This window comes from Aethalodelphis obliquidens, unplaced genomic scaffold, assembly GCF_003676395.1.
Source record: "Aethalodelphis obliquidens isolate GAN/ISIS:26980383/991018 unplaced genomic scaffold, ASM367639v1 scaffold45, whole genome shotgun sequence".
Classification (NCBI taxonomy): Eukaryota; Metazoa; Chordata; class Mammalia; order Artiodactyla; family Delphinidae; genus Aethalodelphis; species Aethalodelphis obliquidens.
In genome coordinates, this window is record NW_020837989.1 from 7,650,569 (window position 1) to 7,672,090 (window position 21,522).

The window sequence follows — 21,522 nt, forward strand, 5'->3', positions numbered from 1 at the left end:
TATTAACAGACGAAATCAGAAAAACCATGAGATCATATCTATAGAGGCAGAAAATGTATTCAACAAAATTCAATACCTATATATGATTAAAAAAAAAAGGAACTGAAGAGAAATGGCACATCCAGACAATGGAATATTATGCAGCACTAAAAAGAAATGACCTATCAAGTCATGAAAAGACATGGAGGGAACTTAAGTGTATATTACTAAGTGAAGGAAGCCAATCTGAAAAGGCTATATACTGTGTGATTCCAACTATATGACATTCTGGAAAAGGTAAAACTATGGAGACATTTAAAAAAGATCAGTGGTTGCCAGGGGTTAGGGGGAGGGAGGGATGTATTGGCAGAGTACTGAGGATTTTTTAGGGCAGTGAAACTATTCTGTATGATACCATAATGGTGGATACATGTCATTATACATTTGTAAAAACCCACAGAATATATAGCATCAGGAGTAAACCATAATAGAAACTATGGACTTTGAGTGATTATGATATGTTCGTGTAGGTTCATCAATTATAACAAATGTACCACTCTGGTAGGATATTAATAGTGGTGGAGGCTGTGCCTGTGTAGCGGAACTGTACTTTCTTCTCAATTTTGCTGTGAACCTGAAATTACTCAAAAGAATCAAGTCTATTAAAAATAACTGGGGGACTTCCCTGGTGGCGCAGTGGTTGAGAATCCGCCTGCCAATGCAGGGGACATAGGTTCGATCCCTGGTCCGGGAAGATCCCACATGCCAAGGAGCAACTAAGCCCGTGCGCCACAACTACTGAGCCTGTGCTCTAGAGCCTGTGAGCCACAACTACTGAAGCCCATGCACCTAGAGCCCGTGCTCCGCAACAAGAGAATCCACCGCAATGAGAAGCCCACACACGGCAACAAAGAGTAGCACACCCCTGCAACTAGAGAAAGCCCGCGCGCAGCAAGGAAGACCCAACGCACCCAAAAATAAGCAAAAAACAAACAAACAAAACACACCTGGGGATTTCCTTGGTGGTCAAGCAGTTAAGACTTCGCGCTCCCAATGAAGGGGGCCTGGGTTCCATCCCTGGTCAGGGAACTAGATCCTGCATGCTGCAACTAAGGGCCCGCATACTGCAACTAAAGATCCCACATGTTGCAACTAAAGATCCCACACATGGCAATGAAGATCCCGTGTGCCACAACTAAGACCCGGCACAGAAAAATAAATTTTTTTTTAAAGTTAAAAAAAAATAACTGGCACATCCATATAATGGAGTATTATTCAGCGACAAAAAGAAATGAGCTATCAAGCCACACAAAAACATGGATGACTCTTAAATGTATATTGCTAGATGAAAGAAGCCAATCTGAAAAGGCAATATGCTATATGATCCCATTTATATGACATAATGGAAAAGGAAAAACTATATGGACAGTAAAAACATCAGTGGTTTTCAGGGATGTTGAAAGAGGAGGAGAGAGTTGAATAGGTGACGTACAGATGATTTTTAGGGTGTGAAACTATTCTGTATGATACTATAATAATGGATGTACATGACACTATGAAATTGCCAAACCCATAGAACTTAGCAGCATAAGAATTGAACCTTATGTAATCAATTTTTAAAAATAATTTAGGCAGGGACTTCCCTGGTGGCACAGTGGTTAAGAATCCACCTGCCAAGGAAGGGGACACGGGTTCGAGCCCCGGTCTGGGAAGATCCCACATGCCGCGGAGCAACGAAGCCCGTGCGCCACAACTACTGAAGGCCGCGCACCTAGAGCCCATGCTCTGCGACAAGAGAAGCCACAGCAAGGAGAAGCCCGCGCACTGCAACGAAGACTAGACCCCGCTCACCGCAACTAGAGAAAGCCTGCGTGTGGCAATGAAGACCCAACACAGCCATGAATGAATGAATGAATAAATAATTTAAAAAAAATTTAGGCAGTAGGGGGATCTCATGATGGAATTTAAACTTTGATAAAAGAATCTCTGTATGAAATAACTTCACCGTAGGGGGTGATGGGAAAATAATAAACTCGGGATATGAGTGGAGAAGTAAGACCAAAGGCAAGTAAACTACACATAAGTACTGTACTCTGGTTGCTAAAGTTGTTTTCCACAGGGGTTCAGGTTAATAATCCTGGAACTACTACACATGCATACTGGAACTGAACAATTAAATAAATGGATGGCAGATGGTGCGACCCAGGAGTGAGAGGTTACAGTTAAGCTAGTGGGGAAGGCTAGAAAGATCTATGTGATATTGGATTAGAGTTGGAGACATCAGTATGAAATCATGTTTAGCTTAATGAAGGTAGAGATGGGTACATATACAGATATTTATAGGTATGTGTATATCCATGGGTTAGTATAAACACGTATGTATCTTGCTCTCTCAGCTGGGAGGGCCTAGAAGCTGTGACACTACAATACCAACAAGCACACCCAGCACTCAGATCTTGGTTTCCTTTTTATATAACAGCTTTATTGAGATTTAATTCACATACATAAAATTCACCTATTTAAAGTGTACATTTCAATGGTTTTAGTATGCATATTTAGTATATTTTAGTGTATTGTGGTGTGACCATCACCATGATCAATTTTAGAATATTTTCATCACCCCCAAAAGAAACTCTGGATCCATTATCAGTCACTCTCCATACCTCCCCAGCCCCCCCAGCCATAGGCAACCACCAATATACTTGGACTCTGGATTTGCCTAATTTAGACATTTCACGTAAGTGGAATATTGCAACAGGCGGTCCTTGTGACTCGTTTGTTTCACTTAGCATAATTTTTCAAGGTTCATCCATAGTGTGGTATGCATTAGTGCTTTACTTCTTTTCATAGCCAAATAATATTCCGTTGGAGGGATATGCCATATTTTATTTATCTATTCATAAGTTTATGGACAGTTAAGTTCTTTCACTTCTTGGGTATTATGAATAATGTTGCTATAAATATTTTGTGTACAAGTTTTTGTGTGGATATATGTTTCCATTTTTCTTGGATATATATCTAGAAGTGAATTAATCTTTTGAGGAACTTTCAGACTTTTCCAAAGCAGCTGCACTATTTTACCTTTTTATCAGCAATGTAGTGTATGAGGGTTCTAATATCTATACATCCTTTCCAACAGTTACTGTTGTCCATCTTTTCAACTATAGCCATCTTCGTGGATATGAGATTGTACCTCACTGTGGTTTTGATTTGCATTTCCCCCCGATGGCTAGTGATGTTCAGCATCTTTTCATGTGCTTATTGGTCATTTGTATATCTTCTTTGGAAAAATGTCTATTCAGATTCTATATCTGTTTTTAAATTGGGTTATTTTTCTTTTCAGTGGGAGTTCTTTATATACTCTAGATACAAGTCCCTTATCATATATATAATTTGCAAAATTTTTTCTCCCATTCTTTTCTTCCGTATCTATTCACTTACATGATGGTATCCTTTGAAGCACAAAATTTTAAAATTTTGATAATATCCGATTTATTTACTTTTTCACTTTGTTGCTTGTGCTTTTGGTGTCATATTTAAGTATCCATTGTCTATGGAAGGTCATGAGACACACCAGGCAAGCTGCCACTAGACTGGGATTATAACTTGATTTCAGAAGTAGCGGTATTCACACCTCCATGTTAAAATAAAGTTCATACCTTATATGTTAAATCCAAAGGTAGATGAATGAAAGTCTTAATTATGAAGAAATTTCAAGGGAAGAGACGAAGGAAGTAGCTGTCTTGATCTCCTCACCCCACCTCATTCACCTTCAATTTTCCACTTTCAGCACCTTCAAACCCTGATAGAGTAAATGCTTTTGACTCTTATGATCAAATAATTTTCCTTTTCCCGCATAGCTTCTGTTTGTCAGGGTTTCAAGATTATTTTATTTTTTTCATCAAGCAACCAAAAAGATATTTCTGTTCCTGTCCTGTGTATTCAAGTTCAGACAAACAAACAATTTCCACGGGCAAAAACTTCTTCCAATCAGTAAATAAGGATTTTTCATTGTTGTTAAGGTGTTGGATTATGTGAGATTTTTGTCAACCAGATCCAAAATTCTGTGATTCTGTTTCCACGGTGCTGTGATTTAAAAAATTCTAATCCATCGGTGGTTTAGTTGTCAAGGCAGTTATAGGCAGCCTCACCCAGTTCTCTGGGCTCTCTTGTACCTGGAATTTCAGACATGGTTGGTTGGTATTCCCAAGCCAAGTGACATCTTCTTAGAGAAAGTGAATACAGCCCACCTGTAGGTCTATGTGACCTACTTTATAAGGAGAAGACCACAAAAACCATCTTTGTGTTCCATAAGGCAGGCAAATTCCAGTGAGAAGAAAGGACCTGAATAAAGTACCCTGGGTAAGTTTTTTTTTTAGAAAGAGAAATAGTCTATTAGCCACTAGAGTCAGATGCCTTTGTGGGGAGAGATGCAAGTATGAATGGAGTGGTCAATATGGCCTTATCCATATTAGAATATATGGGACACATAGTAGAATACAAGATGGTGACTCTTTCCAAGAGGCAAGGCTGCATGATGGTATAACTCCCTGGGAGGGGAGAAGACTCAGCAGATTTCTGCCCTGCAGCAGACCAGGGCCAGAAGGAAAACTGGTCACTCGGGGGAGAAAGAGATGGAGGTCTGGGTCTTTCATCAAGGTTTGTCCTACCCCAAGGGATTTTTCTGTTCTATCAGGTGAACAGAGGGTAAGACCCAGGCTTCAAATTATTTCTAAAATCACTCTAATCCCAGACTCATGCACTCCCGCCCCCACATGCTTCCCCTGCCTCCCCCTTCACATGTGCATTCCATCTTCTAACCTAACAGAAATATATCACAGAAAACCTTTCCTGCTCATGTGTTCACCTAGACACATCGACCCCCCAATGACTTCATGCCGTTCTTCATACCATCTTCTACAGGTGTATCATGCTTTAATCTTCATACACTTAGGTCTCCCCAATCCTGCCAACTCTCTTTTTCCATCATGTCCTGTGTATGGGGAGGTGTCAGGATGCTTCTCAAGTAATTTCTGTTAAAGGAAAAAGGAAGGGGCCCAGCACCCTTCTACCCTGCCTCTTTTGTTCCACTCTACAGGGCTGTCTTTGCAACTTCTAGAGAGTGACTCCATTTGTGGATTCTCTAGCATGTAGATCTAAAGTCAAGACTTTATATACCATTGATCCCATTATTTTAAGTAGTTTCTCTACTATTAACATATTACATTACTAGGGTATATTTGTTACAATAAGTGAACCAATGGTGATACATCATTATTAACTAAAGTCCGCACTTTATTCAGATTTCTTTAGTTTTTATCTGATGTCCTTTTTCTGTTCCAGGATTCCACCTAGGATACTACATTATATTTAGCCATCATGTCTCCTTAGGCTCCTCTTGGCTGAAGCAGTTTCTCTGACTTTCCTTGTTTTCATAACCTCAACAGTTTTTTTTTTTTTTTTTTTGCGGTATGTGGGCCTCTCACTGTCGTGGCCTCTCCCGTTGCAGAGCACAGGCTCCAGACGCGCAGGCTCAGCGGCCATGGCTCACGGGACCAGCCGCTCCGCGGCATGTGGGATCTTCCCGGACCGGGGCACGAACCCGTGTCCCCTGCATCGGCAGGCGGACTCTCAACCACTGCGCCACCAGGGAAGCCCCACCTCAACAGTTTTGAGAAGTACTGGTCAGGGATTTTGTGGAATGTCCCCCTGTTGAGATTTTCTTGATGTTTTTCTCATGCTTAGACTGCAAAGGGAGGAAGATCACAGAGGTAAAGCACCATTTCATCATATATCAAGGGTCCATGCTATCAACATGACTTATCAGTGTTGATATTGACATTGGTCATCTGTCTAAGGTAGTGTTGGTCCATGTTTCTCCACTGTAAAGTTACTATTTCCCCATTTCTTTCCATACTATTCACTTTGGAAATCGCTAGGCATAGCATACATGTAAGGACTGAGAAGTTAGGCTCTCCATTTCTGAGGGCTGAGTATCTATTGATTTTTAAACTATTTGTTATTTGTTGCTCTAGGATTTAGACAATCTCTCTCTATCATAATTTCCTTCAGATTAATACTAACTTAATTCCAGTGATATACAGAAAATTTGCTCCACTCTGCCCACTTTTGTGCTACTATTTAATATATATTTTGTCTATGTATGTTAAAACCCAACAGTACAGTGTTATAATTGTTGCTTTATATAATTTTATGTCCTTTTGGCTGCACCACGGGGCACGTGGGATCTTAGTTCTCCGACCAGGAATCGAACCCATGCCCCCGGCATAGTGGAAGTGCCGAGTCTTAACCACTGGACCACCAGGGAAGTCCCTAATTTTATGTTTTTTGAAGAAACCAAGAGAAGAAAGGATGCACACAAATAAACTTAAAAAAAACCCCAAACATTTATCATTTCTGGTACACTTCAGTTCTTCCTGTGGTTTCAAGTTACCACCTGTTGTCACATCCTTACTCCCCTAGAACTTCTTTCTTTCTCCCTTCCTTTGCACTGTAAAATATATTATACCTCTATATGTTATAGGCCCAACACTTCAATCTTTAAAAACAGATTTATGGAGATATAGTTCACACACCACACAATTCACCCATTTAGAGTATAAAATTCAATGGTTTCGGTATATTTACAGACATGTGCAGCAATCTCCACAGTCAACATCAGAACATTTTCATCACCTCAGAAAGACATTTGATATCCTTTAGCCATAATCCCCTTATTTCCTCATCTCCTCCTCCAACCCTAAGCAACCACTAGTCTACTCTTTGTCTCTGCAGAATTGTCTATACTGGACAGTTCATATAAATTGAATCATGTGATACATAGTCTTTTGTGACTGGCTTCATTTACTTAGCATGTTTTCAAGCGTCATCTATGTTGTGTTGTGTATTTCATTCTGTTTTATGGCCGAATAATATTCCATTACATAGATATACCACATTTTGCTATTCATTCATCAGCTGGTGGACATTTAGGTGGTTTATACCTTTTAGTTATTGTGAAGAGTAGTGCTTTGAGCATTTGTGTACAAGGTTTTACATGAACATATGTTTTCTTTCCTCTTGGGTATATACATAGGAGTGGAGTTGTTGGGTGCTATGGTAACTCTATGGTTGGTCATTTGAGGAACTTGCAGAGTGTTTTCCAAAGTGGCTGCATCATTTTACATTCCCACCAGCAAGCAATGCATGTTGCCTACAAGAAACTCACTTAAATATAAAGACACAGATTAAAAGATAATTCCTCCCTCCCATCCCTATGACATTGCTGTCATTCCTTTCACTTACCCATAGGCTGTAATCAACCAATATACTGCCATTATTTTGAACAAACTTATTATTTAGATCAATTAAGACTAAGGAAAATAAAAAATTGTATTTTGCCTTAATTTATTCCTTCTCCAACACTCTTCCTTCCCTTATGGAGCTCTTGAGTTTCTTTTCTTTTCTTTTCTTTTCTATATTTATTTTTGGCTGCCTTGGGTCATCATTGCTGCGTGCCGGCTTTCTCTAGTTGTGGCGAGCTGGGGCTACTCTTTGTTGCGGTGCCCGTGTTTCTCATTGCCGTGGCTTCTCTTGTTGCAGAGCAAGGGCTCTAGGCACACGGGCTTCAGAAGTTGTGGTTCATGGGCTCTAGGGTGCAGGCTCAGTAGTTGTGGCGCACGGGCTTAGTTGCTCTGCGGCATGTGGGATCTTCCTGGACCAGGGATCGGACCCGTGTCCCCTGCATTGGCAGGTGGATTCTTAACCACTGTGCTACCAGGGAAGTCCCGAGATCTTGAGTTTCTGACCTATATCATTTTCCTTCTTTCTGGGAAGATATTTTAACCTTTCTTGCAAGACAGGTCTACTGGCACCTCAAATTTTATTTGAGAGAGCATTTCTCCTTAAACTTTTGAAGGGTCTGGTATCTTTTTTCTGACACGACTCCTGATGCCAGATGTGCAGGTTTTTTCTACACTAATTCTCCAACACCAATTTTATGTTTACCTGGCTAGCAGTTTGGCCGAGTTTTTTGTTTGCTGTAGCTGTAGATGTGAGAGGTAAAATTTCCTCCAGTGTCCTTATTTTTGTCTCCTGTGTTATCTTTAGTTTTCTCTAAACACTTCTGCTCAAATAGCATCTGAGCTTTGCAGTTATTTTAGCTGTAACCCACTGTTATTATACAGGTTGACTGATGTGATGGTAAGATGTGGAGGGAGGATAGCATTCTATAATCCTATAATTAGGCGCCAGTCTTTTAGTGAGGCTGTGATTTGAGGCTGTGACTTTTACAAGTGTTCTTAGCTTCTCCTACCCCCCAGGTGAGACATGAAGGTTAAAGGGGGCCCGTGTTGGATATTTCTTTTCCTCCATGTCAAAGACTAGAGAGGGGCGGAGTGGAATATTTTCCTTCCCTCAAGTTAAAATAGTTTCTTTTGATGCAAGCCCCTTCTTAAAAATAGTTCTTCCCTTAGGCTCTAGTGAAAACAGTTTCTTTGGATGCAAGTCCTATCTTAAAAAGAACAGAATCCTCTGGGTTTATTTCAAAATGGTTACATTTTTGCTCCCTCTGTCAGAGGCAGGAAGGAACTTTTTTCTGATTGTTACCTGAAGAACTTGGTGGGGGGGGTTCCTGGAGATGACTCATGAAAGTGTGGAGGTCCCCCTAAGACTGAACCCTCAGAGTTTTTAACTCTCAGTCTACTTCACACTGAGTTTCCAGCCATTCATCAATTACAATCTAAGTGTTCCTATCTATACTGGCTCCTCTGGTGAGCTTGTTCCTAGTAACCTCTCAGTATCTTCCATTTTCTCTAGTTTTCAGGGAAGGAGTTTGTCCTGTAACCTAAATTCTCTATAGGAAGTGAGAAGAACTGTTGATTTCCAACTTGTTCAGATTTTTTTTTTCTGGTTGTGAAGATGATGGTGACAAATTCTAAGATTTTTCTGTCAGATAAGAAACCAGAAGTCTGCTCAGTTCATTTTACTTCATTCTTTTTTTCTCTCTGTTCTCAGATCGTATCATCTCTAATGATCTATTTTCAAATCCACTCATTCTTCTGCCAACTTAAATCTACTGTTGATCCCCTACAGTGAATCTTTATTTCAGGTATTGTACTTCTCAACTCCAGAATTCGTTTGGTTCTTTCAAATAATTTTATCTATTGACATTCTCTATTCATGAGCTACTTTCATGAACATAGTTTCCTTTAGCTTTTGAACATATTTATAATAGCTTTTTTGGGAGTTTTTGCCTTAAAAGTTTAACATTTGGGCCTCCTCAAAGGTAGTTTCTATTGCCACTGTTTTTCCTGTACAAGGGATATACTATTCTGTTTCTTTGCATCTCTCATAGTTTTTGAGATACTATATTGTAGGAACTTTGGGTTCTGATACATCCCCTTCAGGGCTTGTGAATTTGCTGTTTTATTTTGTTAGTTTTTTAAAGTACCTTGCCTGGACTAATCTTGTGACATCTATTTTCCTCCACCGTGTATAATCTCTGATGTTACTGCTCAGTTCCCCCATCTCCCACCCCAAGCCTGGCTTCCAAGAAGTCACCCCTGGGCCCAAATTATTGTAATGTTCAGCCAGTGATTGGTCAGAGGTGTCCCTAAGTTCCTTGAGCCAGTAAAGCTTCCACTCTCTGCTAATGGATCTGTGTGTGACTTAGAGAATTCTTTCAAGTCTGGCCTATGTTCAGTTAGTGACTATACCTTTCAAGTGCCTGCTCCGGTTGGTTCTGAGTGTGAAACCTAGATGTGTGCACAGCCTTCCAGACAGGGATAACTGTGATCTTCCAGGGCACTTTTTAAGCTATTTCTCTGGTTCCCTCTGTTAAACTTTCGGGTGGCCTGCTATTTCATTTGTTGCTACTTATTTTATGGAATAGAATTCTAATTGCTTGCCACTAAGATCTCTGTTTTCAACAATGTCTGAAGTCAAGCATTCCTTCACACTGTGTACTAAATAAAGTCAGGTCCCTCTGTGGAGCTCTGGAGCTTCCAGTCCTTCCTCTTGCCTGGACAGATGTCTACACTATTGCATTGGAGCTGAGGAAGCTTCTCGGTTTCTCCTCTTGGCATGGAAACTCCTCCCTGCAAGTGGGATTTGGGAGGAGAAATGGAAGCCCGAGGTCTTTTTGATTTACTCCTCCCCGTATGGAACCTCTGCTCTATAAATGGGAGTTTGGAAAATAGCCTGCTGTCCTTTCAGCTTTCGGTCCCCCATCACCCCCTGGCGTGGAACATTTGCCCTACAAACATAAAGCCTGGAGGGGGGTGGATCAGGGCCCCAGTATTCTTGGCCTACCTTGTCTTGGGTAGAGCTACTGTATAAGAAACAGCTAGGCTGGGAACGGGAGCCCAAGTCTTCTCAGTTGGAGCTGACTACAATTGAGCTCCTGTAACATGGAGCTGGGGCGGGCAGATCCCACATGCCGCGGAGCAGTTGGGCCTGCGTGGCCGGAGCCTGTGCTCCGCAACAGGAGAGGCCACGACAGTGAGAGGCCTACATACTGCAAAAAAAAAAAAGGGGGGGGGGGTAATTTAGTCACCAAAAACAACTATTTAAATTGTAGTGAGTGTTGTAAGAGGCCATGGCTACTTTCTTTTGCTCACTCTCATATGATATCTATCTCATATATACTTTATGTAAATAACAATACATTTACATACTCTTATCACTGATCAAGAGGTAGCAGGAGTCTTATATATGCCAACAAACAACAGGAAAAAAGTTTATTTTATACTTTAGAATTCTTATTTAGGATGCCCTATGTTTTGTTACAATTCATACTTTGTTAAAAGAAAAAATAGGGAATTCCCTGGTGGTCCAATGGTTAGGACTCTGCACTTTCACTGCCATGGCCTGGGTTCAATCTCTGGTTGGGGAACAAAGATCCTGCAAGCTGTGCAGCACAGCCAAAAAATAAAAAAAAATTTTAAATTTAAAAAAAGAAAAAATAGTATTATTTAATGTGGAAAATAATTGGTAATGGCATTCTACATATATAATGCTTATTTTATGTTCGTAATTGTTAGCGTCACATAAGCAATTCCAATACCTATATGATTTACGTTATGTGGTGCATAATGTAATGTAGAACAGTTTGGAATATAATGCTTTCATATTTTGCAGACTGTCCATATATGATTTTCTAATTTTGTTTTGACTAGCCCACTTATTAATATTTCAAAAGTCTTTGTAGTCCACAGTAAGCATGTATCCTTTAACAAGGAGGTGTACTTTCTGTAATATCTTCTAGACATACTTTGGCATCACATCTGAAATATGATTTCTACAGAAACATAGCTATATACTTTTCTAAATTTGTTGAATTAATAGGCTTCTTCTTAAGACTTCTTGATACATAATAAGGTTTGATTTCTAATGAAGGCTTTCTGTCACTGTAATTTTTAGTTGAAGATATTCCCACATTAGTTTCTCTTTTAAGAAACTTTTTCTTTATGAGTCCTCTTATGGCGACAGAGGGCTGAGCTATGTCTGAAGGCTTTCCCACATTGATTGCATTCATAGGGTTTTTCTTCTGTGTGAGTTCTGTGATGTATAATGAGGTCAGACTTCTCAGAAAAGGCTTTTTTACACACATTACATTCATAAGGTTTCTCCCCAGTATGGATTTTCTTATGTCTAATAAGGCAGGACACTTCACTGAAAGCTCTCTCACACCTGGTACACACATAAGGTTTCTCTCCTGTGTGTATTCTCCAATGTACAAAGAGGTGTGACTTCATGCTGAAGGCTCTCCCACATTCATCACACACATAGGGTTTCTCTCCAGTATGAGTCCTCTGGTGAATATTGAGGTGTGATTTTTGGAAAAAGGCTTTCCCACACTCATTACACTCATAGGGTTTCTCCCCAGTGTGAATTCTCTGATGTTCAATGAGGTGTGACTTATGGGAGAAAGCTTTTCTACATTCAGTACACTCATAAGGTTTCTCTAGAGTATGGATTCTCAGATGTATAACGAGATTTGATTTCTTGCTGAAGCCTTTACCACACTCAGTACATACAAAGGGCTTTTCTCCTGTATGAGTTCTCTTATGTATAATGAGGTCTGACTTCTGGAAGAAGGCTTTCCCACATTCACTACATTCATTTTTTCTTGCATATCTTCTGTTACCACTAAATAAGTCTAAATAGTTAAAACTTCTACCATACGGGTCATGTCTTTGGAGTCTTTGTTTTGAAGAAACAAAGGCTGTGCTAAGATGACATCTATTTTCAAGTGCATTACAATTGTTACGCTTTTCCTCCGTCACAGTTTTCTGGTCAATGAATGCAACATGCCTGAAAAGTGTTCCTTGGTTCTCTCGGTGCCTCTCCACGTGGTCATCAACTTGCCAGACTTCTTCTAGAAGGAAGCATAATAAACTATATGTTGGTGAATATTTCTGCTAATGTATTATGACTCATAGCTTTTTGCCCTATTGTGAGATTGAATCTTTACTTGCAGACCCAGTATCCATATCTAAAAGAAATACCAAGGCTAAATGGAATCTATACCCCTGAGCTTAGCAGGAAAGCCACAACTTTTAAAAAGCCTGTAGTAGTAGTAAAAGAACTAGATAATATGACAATGAACATAAATATATTTGACTATATGCAAACAAGACTTTGTAAACTGGGGAGAAAAATGGAAATAATGCCAAGAAGTAGTAAAAAGGAACAAAGAAGAACAGCTGCTACAGGGTCAATGGGAAGAGCCCATTTAGGAGAAATAAACGTGACTAGGGTAAAATGGTGATTAGAGGAAATAAAGGAAGGACTGGATGAGGAACAGAGAGATTTGAGCTAGTGTCTCATCAACTCATTGTTGGATTGCTGTAGTTTAATCTTCACTTGTCTCTTTGCTTCCAGTGTCTTTGAGCTCTTGTCTATTCATCCAGCAGCATGAAACTGATTTTATAAAACCATCAATTCTACTTGTAAACAGGAACAATTTTGTAGCCAGTATAATGGTAATTCATTCTTGTATAGGTGTGAGGGCGCAGGAATTCCTATGTCCAGTAAGAGGAAAATATGCCATAGGATAAGCCAAGCTTGCTTCAGGATTAGAGTCACTGCTAAATTCTGATTACTGAGTGTATCATATTATTCTATAATAGTTCATAGATAGTGAATCAATCCTGACTTTTAAATGTTCTCCCTACCTTGCTCTCTACCTACCACAGATGGAAAATGAATTGTCATTAAGCACGTGGGCTCTGAATCCAGATTACAATCTTAGTTTCATCACTAATTAGATGTGTGGCACAAGTCAAGTTAATCTCTTTGGGCCTCAATTTCCCCTTCTATAAAAAAGGATAATAATAGCACCTATCTTACAGGATTTTGTGAGGATTAAACGAGTCAATCGCTTTAAGTACTCAGAATACTGCCTAGCATGTAATGTTTCACTAGTTATATATTATTATATTTATTATTACTGATCCTCAGACAACTATGTCCTTGCCACTTTCTGCTTTATATCATGTTTTCCAAGCGTCTGGATTCTATTAATGTAATCTTAAGCAGTAGATTTCTCACCCTGTGTCTAAATTCCTATCAATCTTCATTTTTATCTATTGATATTTTATAAACTTCTGACAGTACCTGACTACTGTTACACTTATGCTACCTATATCCAGAGCAATAAAGGCACCCCTTGGCTCAGAATTTGACAATCCTACCGAGCTTCCTGGCCCAGTTCCCAACATGTAAGTCATCACTCTTTAAAGAAAGTGAGTAAATTTCTATTCTATATCTACCACTGGAACCCCAGAGGCTTCAACATATATCTTTTATCCCAGTGATACTGTGATTTATAATAAGAAATATATATTTCATCTTTGTCCCTGTTTCTGGCACAGAGCTCCAAAAACCCTTGTAATTTCCTAAGTGATGAGAGTCATAAAGGTGTCTTTTGTTATGTTAATAAGTGACTTATGGGAAGCATCTTAGGATCGGGGCTGGTTGCCAGTGGAGCCAACAATGTGATTAGAGGACTGGAACTTTCAGTTCCATGCCTCAACTTCCAGAGAGGGGAGAAGGGCTGGAGGCTGAAGTACTCACCAGTGGCCAATGATTTAATCAATTGTGCCTATGTAATGGAGCCTCCATAAAAACCCTAAAGGAGGGGGTTCAGAAAGTTCACAGGTTGGGGAACCAGAGTGCTTTCATGTACCACCATGTTGGGCCCCAAACTCCATGAGGCCAGAAGTTCCTTGAGTTTGAACTTCTGACCTCCATACCTGTAAGACAATTAATTTCTGTTGTTTTAAGCCTAGTTTGTGGTAATTTTCTTTTTTGTTTTTTTTTTTTTTTTTTGCTGTACGTGGGCCTCTCACTGTTGTGGCCTCTCCCGTTGCAGAGCACAGGCTCCGGATGCACAGGCTCAGCGGCCATGGCTCATGAGCCCAGCCACTCTGCGGCATGTGGGATCTTCCCAGACCGAGGCATGAACCCGCGTCCCCTGCATTGGCAGGCGGACTCTCAACCACTGCGCCACCAGGGAAGCCCTGTGGTAATTTTTAAATTGCAGCCCTGGGAAATTAATATAATGTTAAAAAAAAAAAAAGACACTATGACAACGCAAGGGTGATGGTGGGTAGGCTAGAATGCTAGAGAAATGAAGATCAAAAACTCTAGGTCCAACTCCAGTGACTTTTTAGCAGAGATAGAAAAATCCATCTTAAAATTCACATGGAATCTCAAGGGACTCCGAGTAGTGAAACACTCCAAAAAAAGAACAAAGTTGGATAACTAACACTTCCTGATTTTAAAACATACTACAAAGCCACAGTGATCAAGACAGTGTTGTCATGACATAAAGACAGATAGACAGACCAAAGGAATAGAATAGAGAGCCCAGAAATAAACCCTCATGTATATGGTTAAATGATTTTCTACAAGAGTAGCAAGATCATTCAATGGGGAAAGGACAGTCTTTTCAATAAATGGTGCTAGGAAAACTGGATACCTACATGCAAAAGAATGAAGTTGTATCCTTATCTTATGTCATATACAAAAATTAACTGAAAATGGAGCAAAGACTTAAAGAGCTAAAATGATAAAACACTTATTTGGGACTTCCCTGGTGGTCCAGTAGTTAAGACTCCGCACTTCCACTGCAGGGGGTGCAGGTTCGATCCCTGATTGGGGAACTAATTTCCCACTTGACCACAGAGTGGCCAAAAAAAAAAAAAAAAAAAGATAAAACACTTAGATGAAAATACAGAAAAAAGCCTCATGGAGTTGGATTTGGCAATGATTTCTTGGATATAACACCAAAAGCATAGGCAACAAAAGAAAAAATAGGTAAACTGGCAGGCAGACTCTCAACCACTGCGCCACCAGGGAAGCCCCTGGATTTCATCAAAATTGAAACCTTTTGTGTGTCAAAGGACACTATTAAGGGAAATTGCTGGATCATGTGGTAATTCTCTATTCTCTATTTACATTTTTAAGGAATTCCCATGATATTTTCCACAGCTACTGCACAATTTTACATTCCCACAGAATGTGAGAAAATACTTGCAAATCATATATTTTGTAAAGGATTAATATCCAGAATATATAAAGAAACAACCCAGTTATAAATAGGCAAAGAGGGGGGCTTCCCTGGTGGCACAGTGGTTAAGAATCCACCTGCCAGTGCCAGGGACATGGGTTCGAGCCCTGGTCCGGGAAGATCCCACATGCCACGGAGCAACTAAGCCCGTGTACCACAACTACTGAGCCTGCGCTCTAGAGCCCGCAAGCCATGACTACTAAAGCCCATGCGCCTAGAGCCTGTGCTCCGCAACAAGAGAAGCCACCACAATGAGAAGCCCATGCACCACAAGGAAGAGTAGCCCCTGCTCACCACAACTAAAGAAAACTTGTGCAGCAACAAAGACCCAGTGCAGCCAAAAATAAAATAAAATAAATACATTAAAATAAAATAAAATAGGCAAAGAACTTGAATAGACACTTCTTCAAAGAAGATATACAAATGGCCAATAAGCACATGAAAAGATGCTCAACATCACTAATCACTAGGGAAATGCAAATCAAAACCATAATGAGATACACTTCATACCAAATAGAATGACTATTTATTTAAAAAAACTAGAAAATAACAAGTGTTGGTGAGGATGTGGAGAAATTGGAACACTTGTGCATTGTGGTGGTAATGTAAAATTGTGCAGTAGCTGTGGAAAATATCATGGGAATTCCTTAAAAATGTAAATAGAGAATTACCACATGATCCAGCAATTTCCCTTCTGAGTATGTACCTGAAAGAATTGAAAGCAGAGACTCAAACAGATATCTGTACACCAATGTTCATAGAAGGAATATTCACAACAACTAAAATGTAACAACTCAAATGTTCACTGGTTGATGAATGGATAAATAAAATGTGGTATATACAACAATGGAATATTATTCAGCCATAAAAAGGAATGACACTCTGACACATGCTACAATATAGATGAACTTTGAGATATTATGCTAAGTGAAATAAATCAGACACAAGAGGACAAATATTCTAAGATTCCACTTATATGAGGTATCTAGAATAGTCAAATTCGTAGCTATAGAAAGTAGAATAGTGGGTACCAGTGGCTAGGGGAAGGTGGAACAGAGTTATTGTTTAATGGTTTCAGTTTGTGATGATGAAAGAGTTCTAGAGATGGATGGTGGTAATGGTCTCACAACAATGTGAATATACTTAATACCACTAAACTCTACACTTTAAAATGGTTAAAATGGTAAATTTTATGTTGTCTATATTTTGTCACAATTTAAAAAAAATATCTTCTCAAGGTCCTAAATGAAGTTGATAGGGATCACAGGCAGAATACACCTGAAGGAGAAACTGTAACTCTCTAACAGCCATGCAAAAAAACCCACATTAATATGTGAAGGTGGTACACAGAAATGGTGTTCAGGTAGATATGAAACTTATGTTAACTGTCCCAAGTTATTTCCAAAGGTCCGAGGCCTTTAAGAAGAGAATCTGAAGCATATTTCTCAAAGATGCCAGCCCTCATTAACCAACTGTGAACTTCATTTCATTCACTTCCATCCACAAAACTCTTCACCTGACTCACCTGGGTATCTCCAACTTGAGATTTCTCTCTCCACCATCCATGGTTCTTCTCCTTGTTCCAATTTGTAGATCAGAGCAGGCTTGGTGGTTTTATATCCTGTCAATGAGAAATGATAAGGGATTTGGACCTAGCTACTTGGGCTTCAGGTCCTTAGAACTCTCAGCTTCATCAGGGACTGCCTGATAAAGGTGCTCACTTGTACCTTAAAAAGAGGTTTTTTTAAACAAACGTGTAGCCATGTCTCCCCAAAGATTGTCAGTTGTCATCAACTGAGACTCAGAGCCACACTAGTAAAAGTATCTCAGAGGGCTGGCAATTTGGAGCAACTGAGAAGGGAAAAGCAGTCAACCAGGTGCATACCAATCAACACTGGGAAACGGTCCTCACCCACTGAGATGAGGTTGATATAGTTCTCCAGCATCACATCCCAGTACAGATCCATCTGGGGAGGGTCCAGATACTGCCACTCCTCCTGGGTGAAATCCACAGCCACGTCCTTGAAAGTTACTGGTCTCTGTAACGACACATTTCTATTCCAACTAAAATGATCTATGACGCATAAAATGAAAAAAATGCATGGCAACTTGTTTCTAACCATGTTCATTAGTTGACAATGCTTCCCAAAATTTAGTCCCACTTCGTTTGGGGGGATATTACACTAAACTGGTCTCATTCTGTTTCCCCAGCACTGTGCTTTGATGCCTGTTTGTCTAGATTTATGTTCTATTTTGTGCACGACACAAAACTCATATTTGAAATACTTTATACTTGTGAAATAATTACCCATTAGGCCATTCATGTAATAATAAGTCATTAAACAAATATTTACTGAGTACCTACTACATGTCCAGAACTGACTTTCCTAAATGCAAAGGATCAAATATTGGAAGCTGATCCAATTTGCCAATATGTCAAGCCATAGAAAAAATGCTTACTCAGTGTCAAAAGTTATACAATGAGAAGGCACTGTTCAAACCGCTCTTGATAAGCTTTTTAACGAAGAATAAAACACTTTCTCAATGTTTCAAATTACAGTGTACTAAATATTTGTTTTTATTATTTTTCATTTCCCTATACTTGTATAACCAAGAGAGGATTCAATGTTCTGACAAAAAAAGTTTAAGGTCACAGAATAATTATAACCAATGGGGAAAATCTCATTGATTATTAAGATTGCTTTGAACTATTTCAGCTCATGTGGTCATTTTTACAATCCTGTACTACTGGTCCTGTATAGCAAAACAAACTAACTCACCTGGGACTTGGTCATTTTCTGTAACCCTTGGGTGAAGGCAGAGATCTATGAAGACAGAGATAGGTTTAAGAGAATGAGCCATGTGAGACCAGGTATGACTTGAAGATTCCAGAATCACTGGTGTAATAAACCCTGACACAGGTGACCATAACAACCCATACACAGCTGCCTCAACAGTTGGGTTGAAGAAGCCACTGTGGGAGAATTTCCCCCGGTGTCCTCCAGAATTCATTGAGAGAAAACCACAGATTTGCACTAAGATTTAGCTACAAGGATATCTGTTGTAGCACTTTTTAACAAACTTAAAGTTGGAGCAAATTAAAGAACTGGTTAGTCAAATAGATATATACCCCCCCAAGTAAATTTGTAATCATCAAAAATGATGTTGTCAGAAATTTATCAAAATGTAAGTGGTAGTTGATGTACACCCTTCTCTGACCCTCTAGTCATGCGTTCTGTGGACTCCAACCAGGGCTGTAGGACTACAGATAGGCTACAGTTTGAAAGTAGGATGCACCAGTATTGGGTTCTCAGTGGGACCAAGGATCTAGGCAAAGACATCTATAGACTTGGAAATATAGTGTCCACATGGTGAGATTCATTCAACAGTCTGTCTGGAATCTGCCCCAGGGGAACTGAGGTGCAGGTCCCTGTGGTTTAAGCTGAGGAGGAGCAGAGTTCAGTCAAATGCTGTGTTTTAGGCTGGGAGACATGTTGTAAAAAGTAGGAGAGTTGGAAACAAATATCTGGGCTTGAATTTACCTGCTGTCTATTTGACCTTGAGCAAGTCACTTCACCTTCCTGAGCCTCAGTAAAATTGGAAATAATACCTGTGTTGTACCAGTGACTTTACCCACCCACCCCTTTTTAAATTAAGCTAACAAATATATTTTACAAAACAACCTAATGTTAATGTAGGTGTGTGTGTGTGTGTTTGTGTGTGTGTGTGCGCACTCACGTCCATGCTAGCCGTTCCCTCTGGCCAGCACCCACTTCCACTATTTCATCAAGACTTTCGTCAGATACCAAGGAGGGCTCCCTGTCTATCTAATTTAAAATTAACCCTTCTCCCATTTCCCTTACCCTGATCTACTTTTTCTTTGTGTATAACACATCACTTTCTAGTATACTACATAATTTACTGATTTATTATGCTTATTGTTTATTGACTGTCTCTACTTAACTAAAACTAAAATTTCGTAAAGGCAGGGATTTTTGTCTGAATAGTCAATAGCCAGCACCAGGAAAGTGTTTGGCTCATAGATGCTCAAAAAAATAGTCATTGAAAAAAAATACATATGTAGCTATAGTAAGTTTCATAAAACAATGCTTATTACATGGGATACATATGTGATATTTTACAGTATTTTATTTTTTTAAATGTTCACATACAAGAGTACATACCATAGAATTCCATTTATATGATGTTCTATAAAGGCAAAATTAACCTGTAGAAAGTGGAAAACTGGTTGTTTCTCAGCATACGGGAGGAATGATTGACTGGGAAGGTTCAGAACTTTCTGGGGGATTAAAATGTTTTGTATTTTGATGGTGTGGTGGTTAAATGGGTGTATACAACAAGTTTTACATTTTTATTCTCTGTAAGTTACGTGCAAATTATTCTACGTAAATTATAACCCAACTTTTAAAAAGCACTGGCAAATAAAAATACTAGTCTTTACTAACTGAACAGATTTCATCACCCATACTCACGACCGTACTGGGTTTCAACCCATAGTTTGAAAAACTGACTTACAGGGTTGCTGTGGGGTTAAAGCTAGACACCTTTGGAAAAGCAGGCAGCATTCCACCGGCAACAATTCAGACCTTCAGTAAAGCGTGGTTCTCTTTCCACACCCTAAAGGGCATTAAACACTTATCCGCTCCGGCCACTGGTGGATGCGCTCCGGGTCGCCACACCTGCAGAGCCCCTGCATCGCCCGATCCCCGACCCGCAAGAACGCAGTCCCGGGAGCCCGCCCACCCGGGGCTCACGGACTCGGGCTGGGAAGGGTCACTGTAGCTTTTGACACACGCCGGTCCACGCCTCTACCCCGAAGTCCGGCTGAGCTCTATTACTCCCCACCCGCCTCATACCCGCGCCATCTTCCTCTGCACGGCGCACCTCCAGCCCCGACCGAGGCCAGCCAGGTGAAGGGCTTAACCTCTTGGGCCTCACCCCCGCGCGGGGTCACCACCGTGAGGACTTGGAGCGCACACATGCGCAGAAGAAGCCGCCTCGCGCGGGGCTCGCTGGAGCGTGTTCCCTCCGACTGCAAACTACATCTCCCAGAACGCCCGCCCTGAGGTGCCGCACACGCGCAGCGAGAGGCCAGGCGCGCGTGAGGTGTGGCCCCGGCGCGTTCCACCTGATTCCAGCTCTGCGTTTCCCGCCCCGGTCCCCAACCCCCTTCCCGGCGAAAGGTCCACTGGGGGATGACGCACAGGCGCACTGTGCCAGGAGGCGTCCGTACCTACCCCGTTTCAAGAACTGTCCCGGCAGGATCGGCTTTCACTAGAAATTTGAGGACTTAACTCTGGAATTTGAGTTTGAACCCAAGGCTTTTCTTTGTGGGCCTGTGAGTATGAAGTTACGACAAAATGGGAAATACATCTTACAGATTTTATTCAAATGCCTGCAAATTGAAGCTAACAATGGTTGAAGTTAGTACTGAGTGGGATAATTCCGAAGAACACAAACACAAATTTATATTGATTACACAAATATGATGACCAATAGCTAACTCGTCTGGGTAATATTTAAAGAGAAAAATTTGAAAAAGCTTGGAGACAGATTTACTCCTCAGGGGAGTTCAATATTAAGAAGGTGTGTTCCCGACCGTTTGGAGTCGGGCCTCAAGAAGGGTCTACTTCAGAAGCAAAAGAAAGCTTTATTCTGTGGTCAAAGAATGGAGAGGTGCAAACTGGCGCTCTAGAGCACATGTTCTCCTGGAAGGACCATTAGCGGGGCTACTTTATAGGGTTCTTGTCAGTGGCGGGCGGGGTGGAGATCTCCTGGGTGAGGGTTAGGCGTGTTGCTCACGCACCTCAGACTGAAGTGCCGGGTACAGCGTCTGCACACGACCTGCTGCTGCCACCGCCATCTTGAATTGAATGTCCTGCGCAGGCTTCCGCTCACTTCAGGCCAAGATGGGGTGTCTAGCACAGCGTACGGCGCTTCTGCTC

The 21,522-nt window shown here is 40.6% G+C and overlaps 2 protein-coding genes across 12 annotated transcripts in view; one reads left to right on the forward strand and one right to left on the reverse strand.

Annotated features, from left to right (window-relative positions):
- ZNF300 (zinc finger protein 300) overlaps nt 1–21,522 on the forward strand; it is a 98,781-nt gene that overhangs the window by 20,873 nt on the left and 56,386 nt on the right. For 3 of the 11 annotated variants that reach the window (XM_027081522.1, XM_027081526.1, XM_027081527.1), the window contains exon 1: nt 20,790–20,915. The exons of 3 other annotated variants lie outside the window; for them this stretch is intronic. The gene's annotated coding sequence lies outside the window, so the exon portion shown is untranslated. Of the gene's footprint in view, nt 1–5,731; nt 5,751–20,789; nt 20,916–21,522 lie in introns of those variants that run through there. 5 more of the 11 variants (XM_027081519.1, XM_027081520.1, XM_027081518.1 and 2 more) reach the window with 4 other exon arrangements.
- Nucleotides 9,892–20,581, reverse strand: LOC113606767 (zinc finger protein 569-like). The gene is made up of 5 exons (XM_027081395.1): nt 20,434–20,581; nt 18,337–18,381; nt 17,442–17,595; nt 17,082–17,177; nt 9,892–12,358 (listed from the first exon to the last, which is right to left on the reverse strand). The coding sequence occupies exons 1-5, from the start codon at nt 20,440–20,442 to the stop codon at nt 11,430–11,432; spliced, it is 1,233 nt and encodes a 410-aa protein (XP_026937196.1). The 5' UTR covers nt 20,443–20,581; the 3' UTR covers nt 9,892–11,429.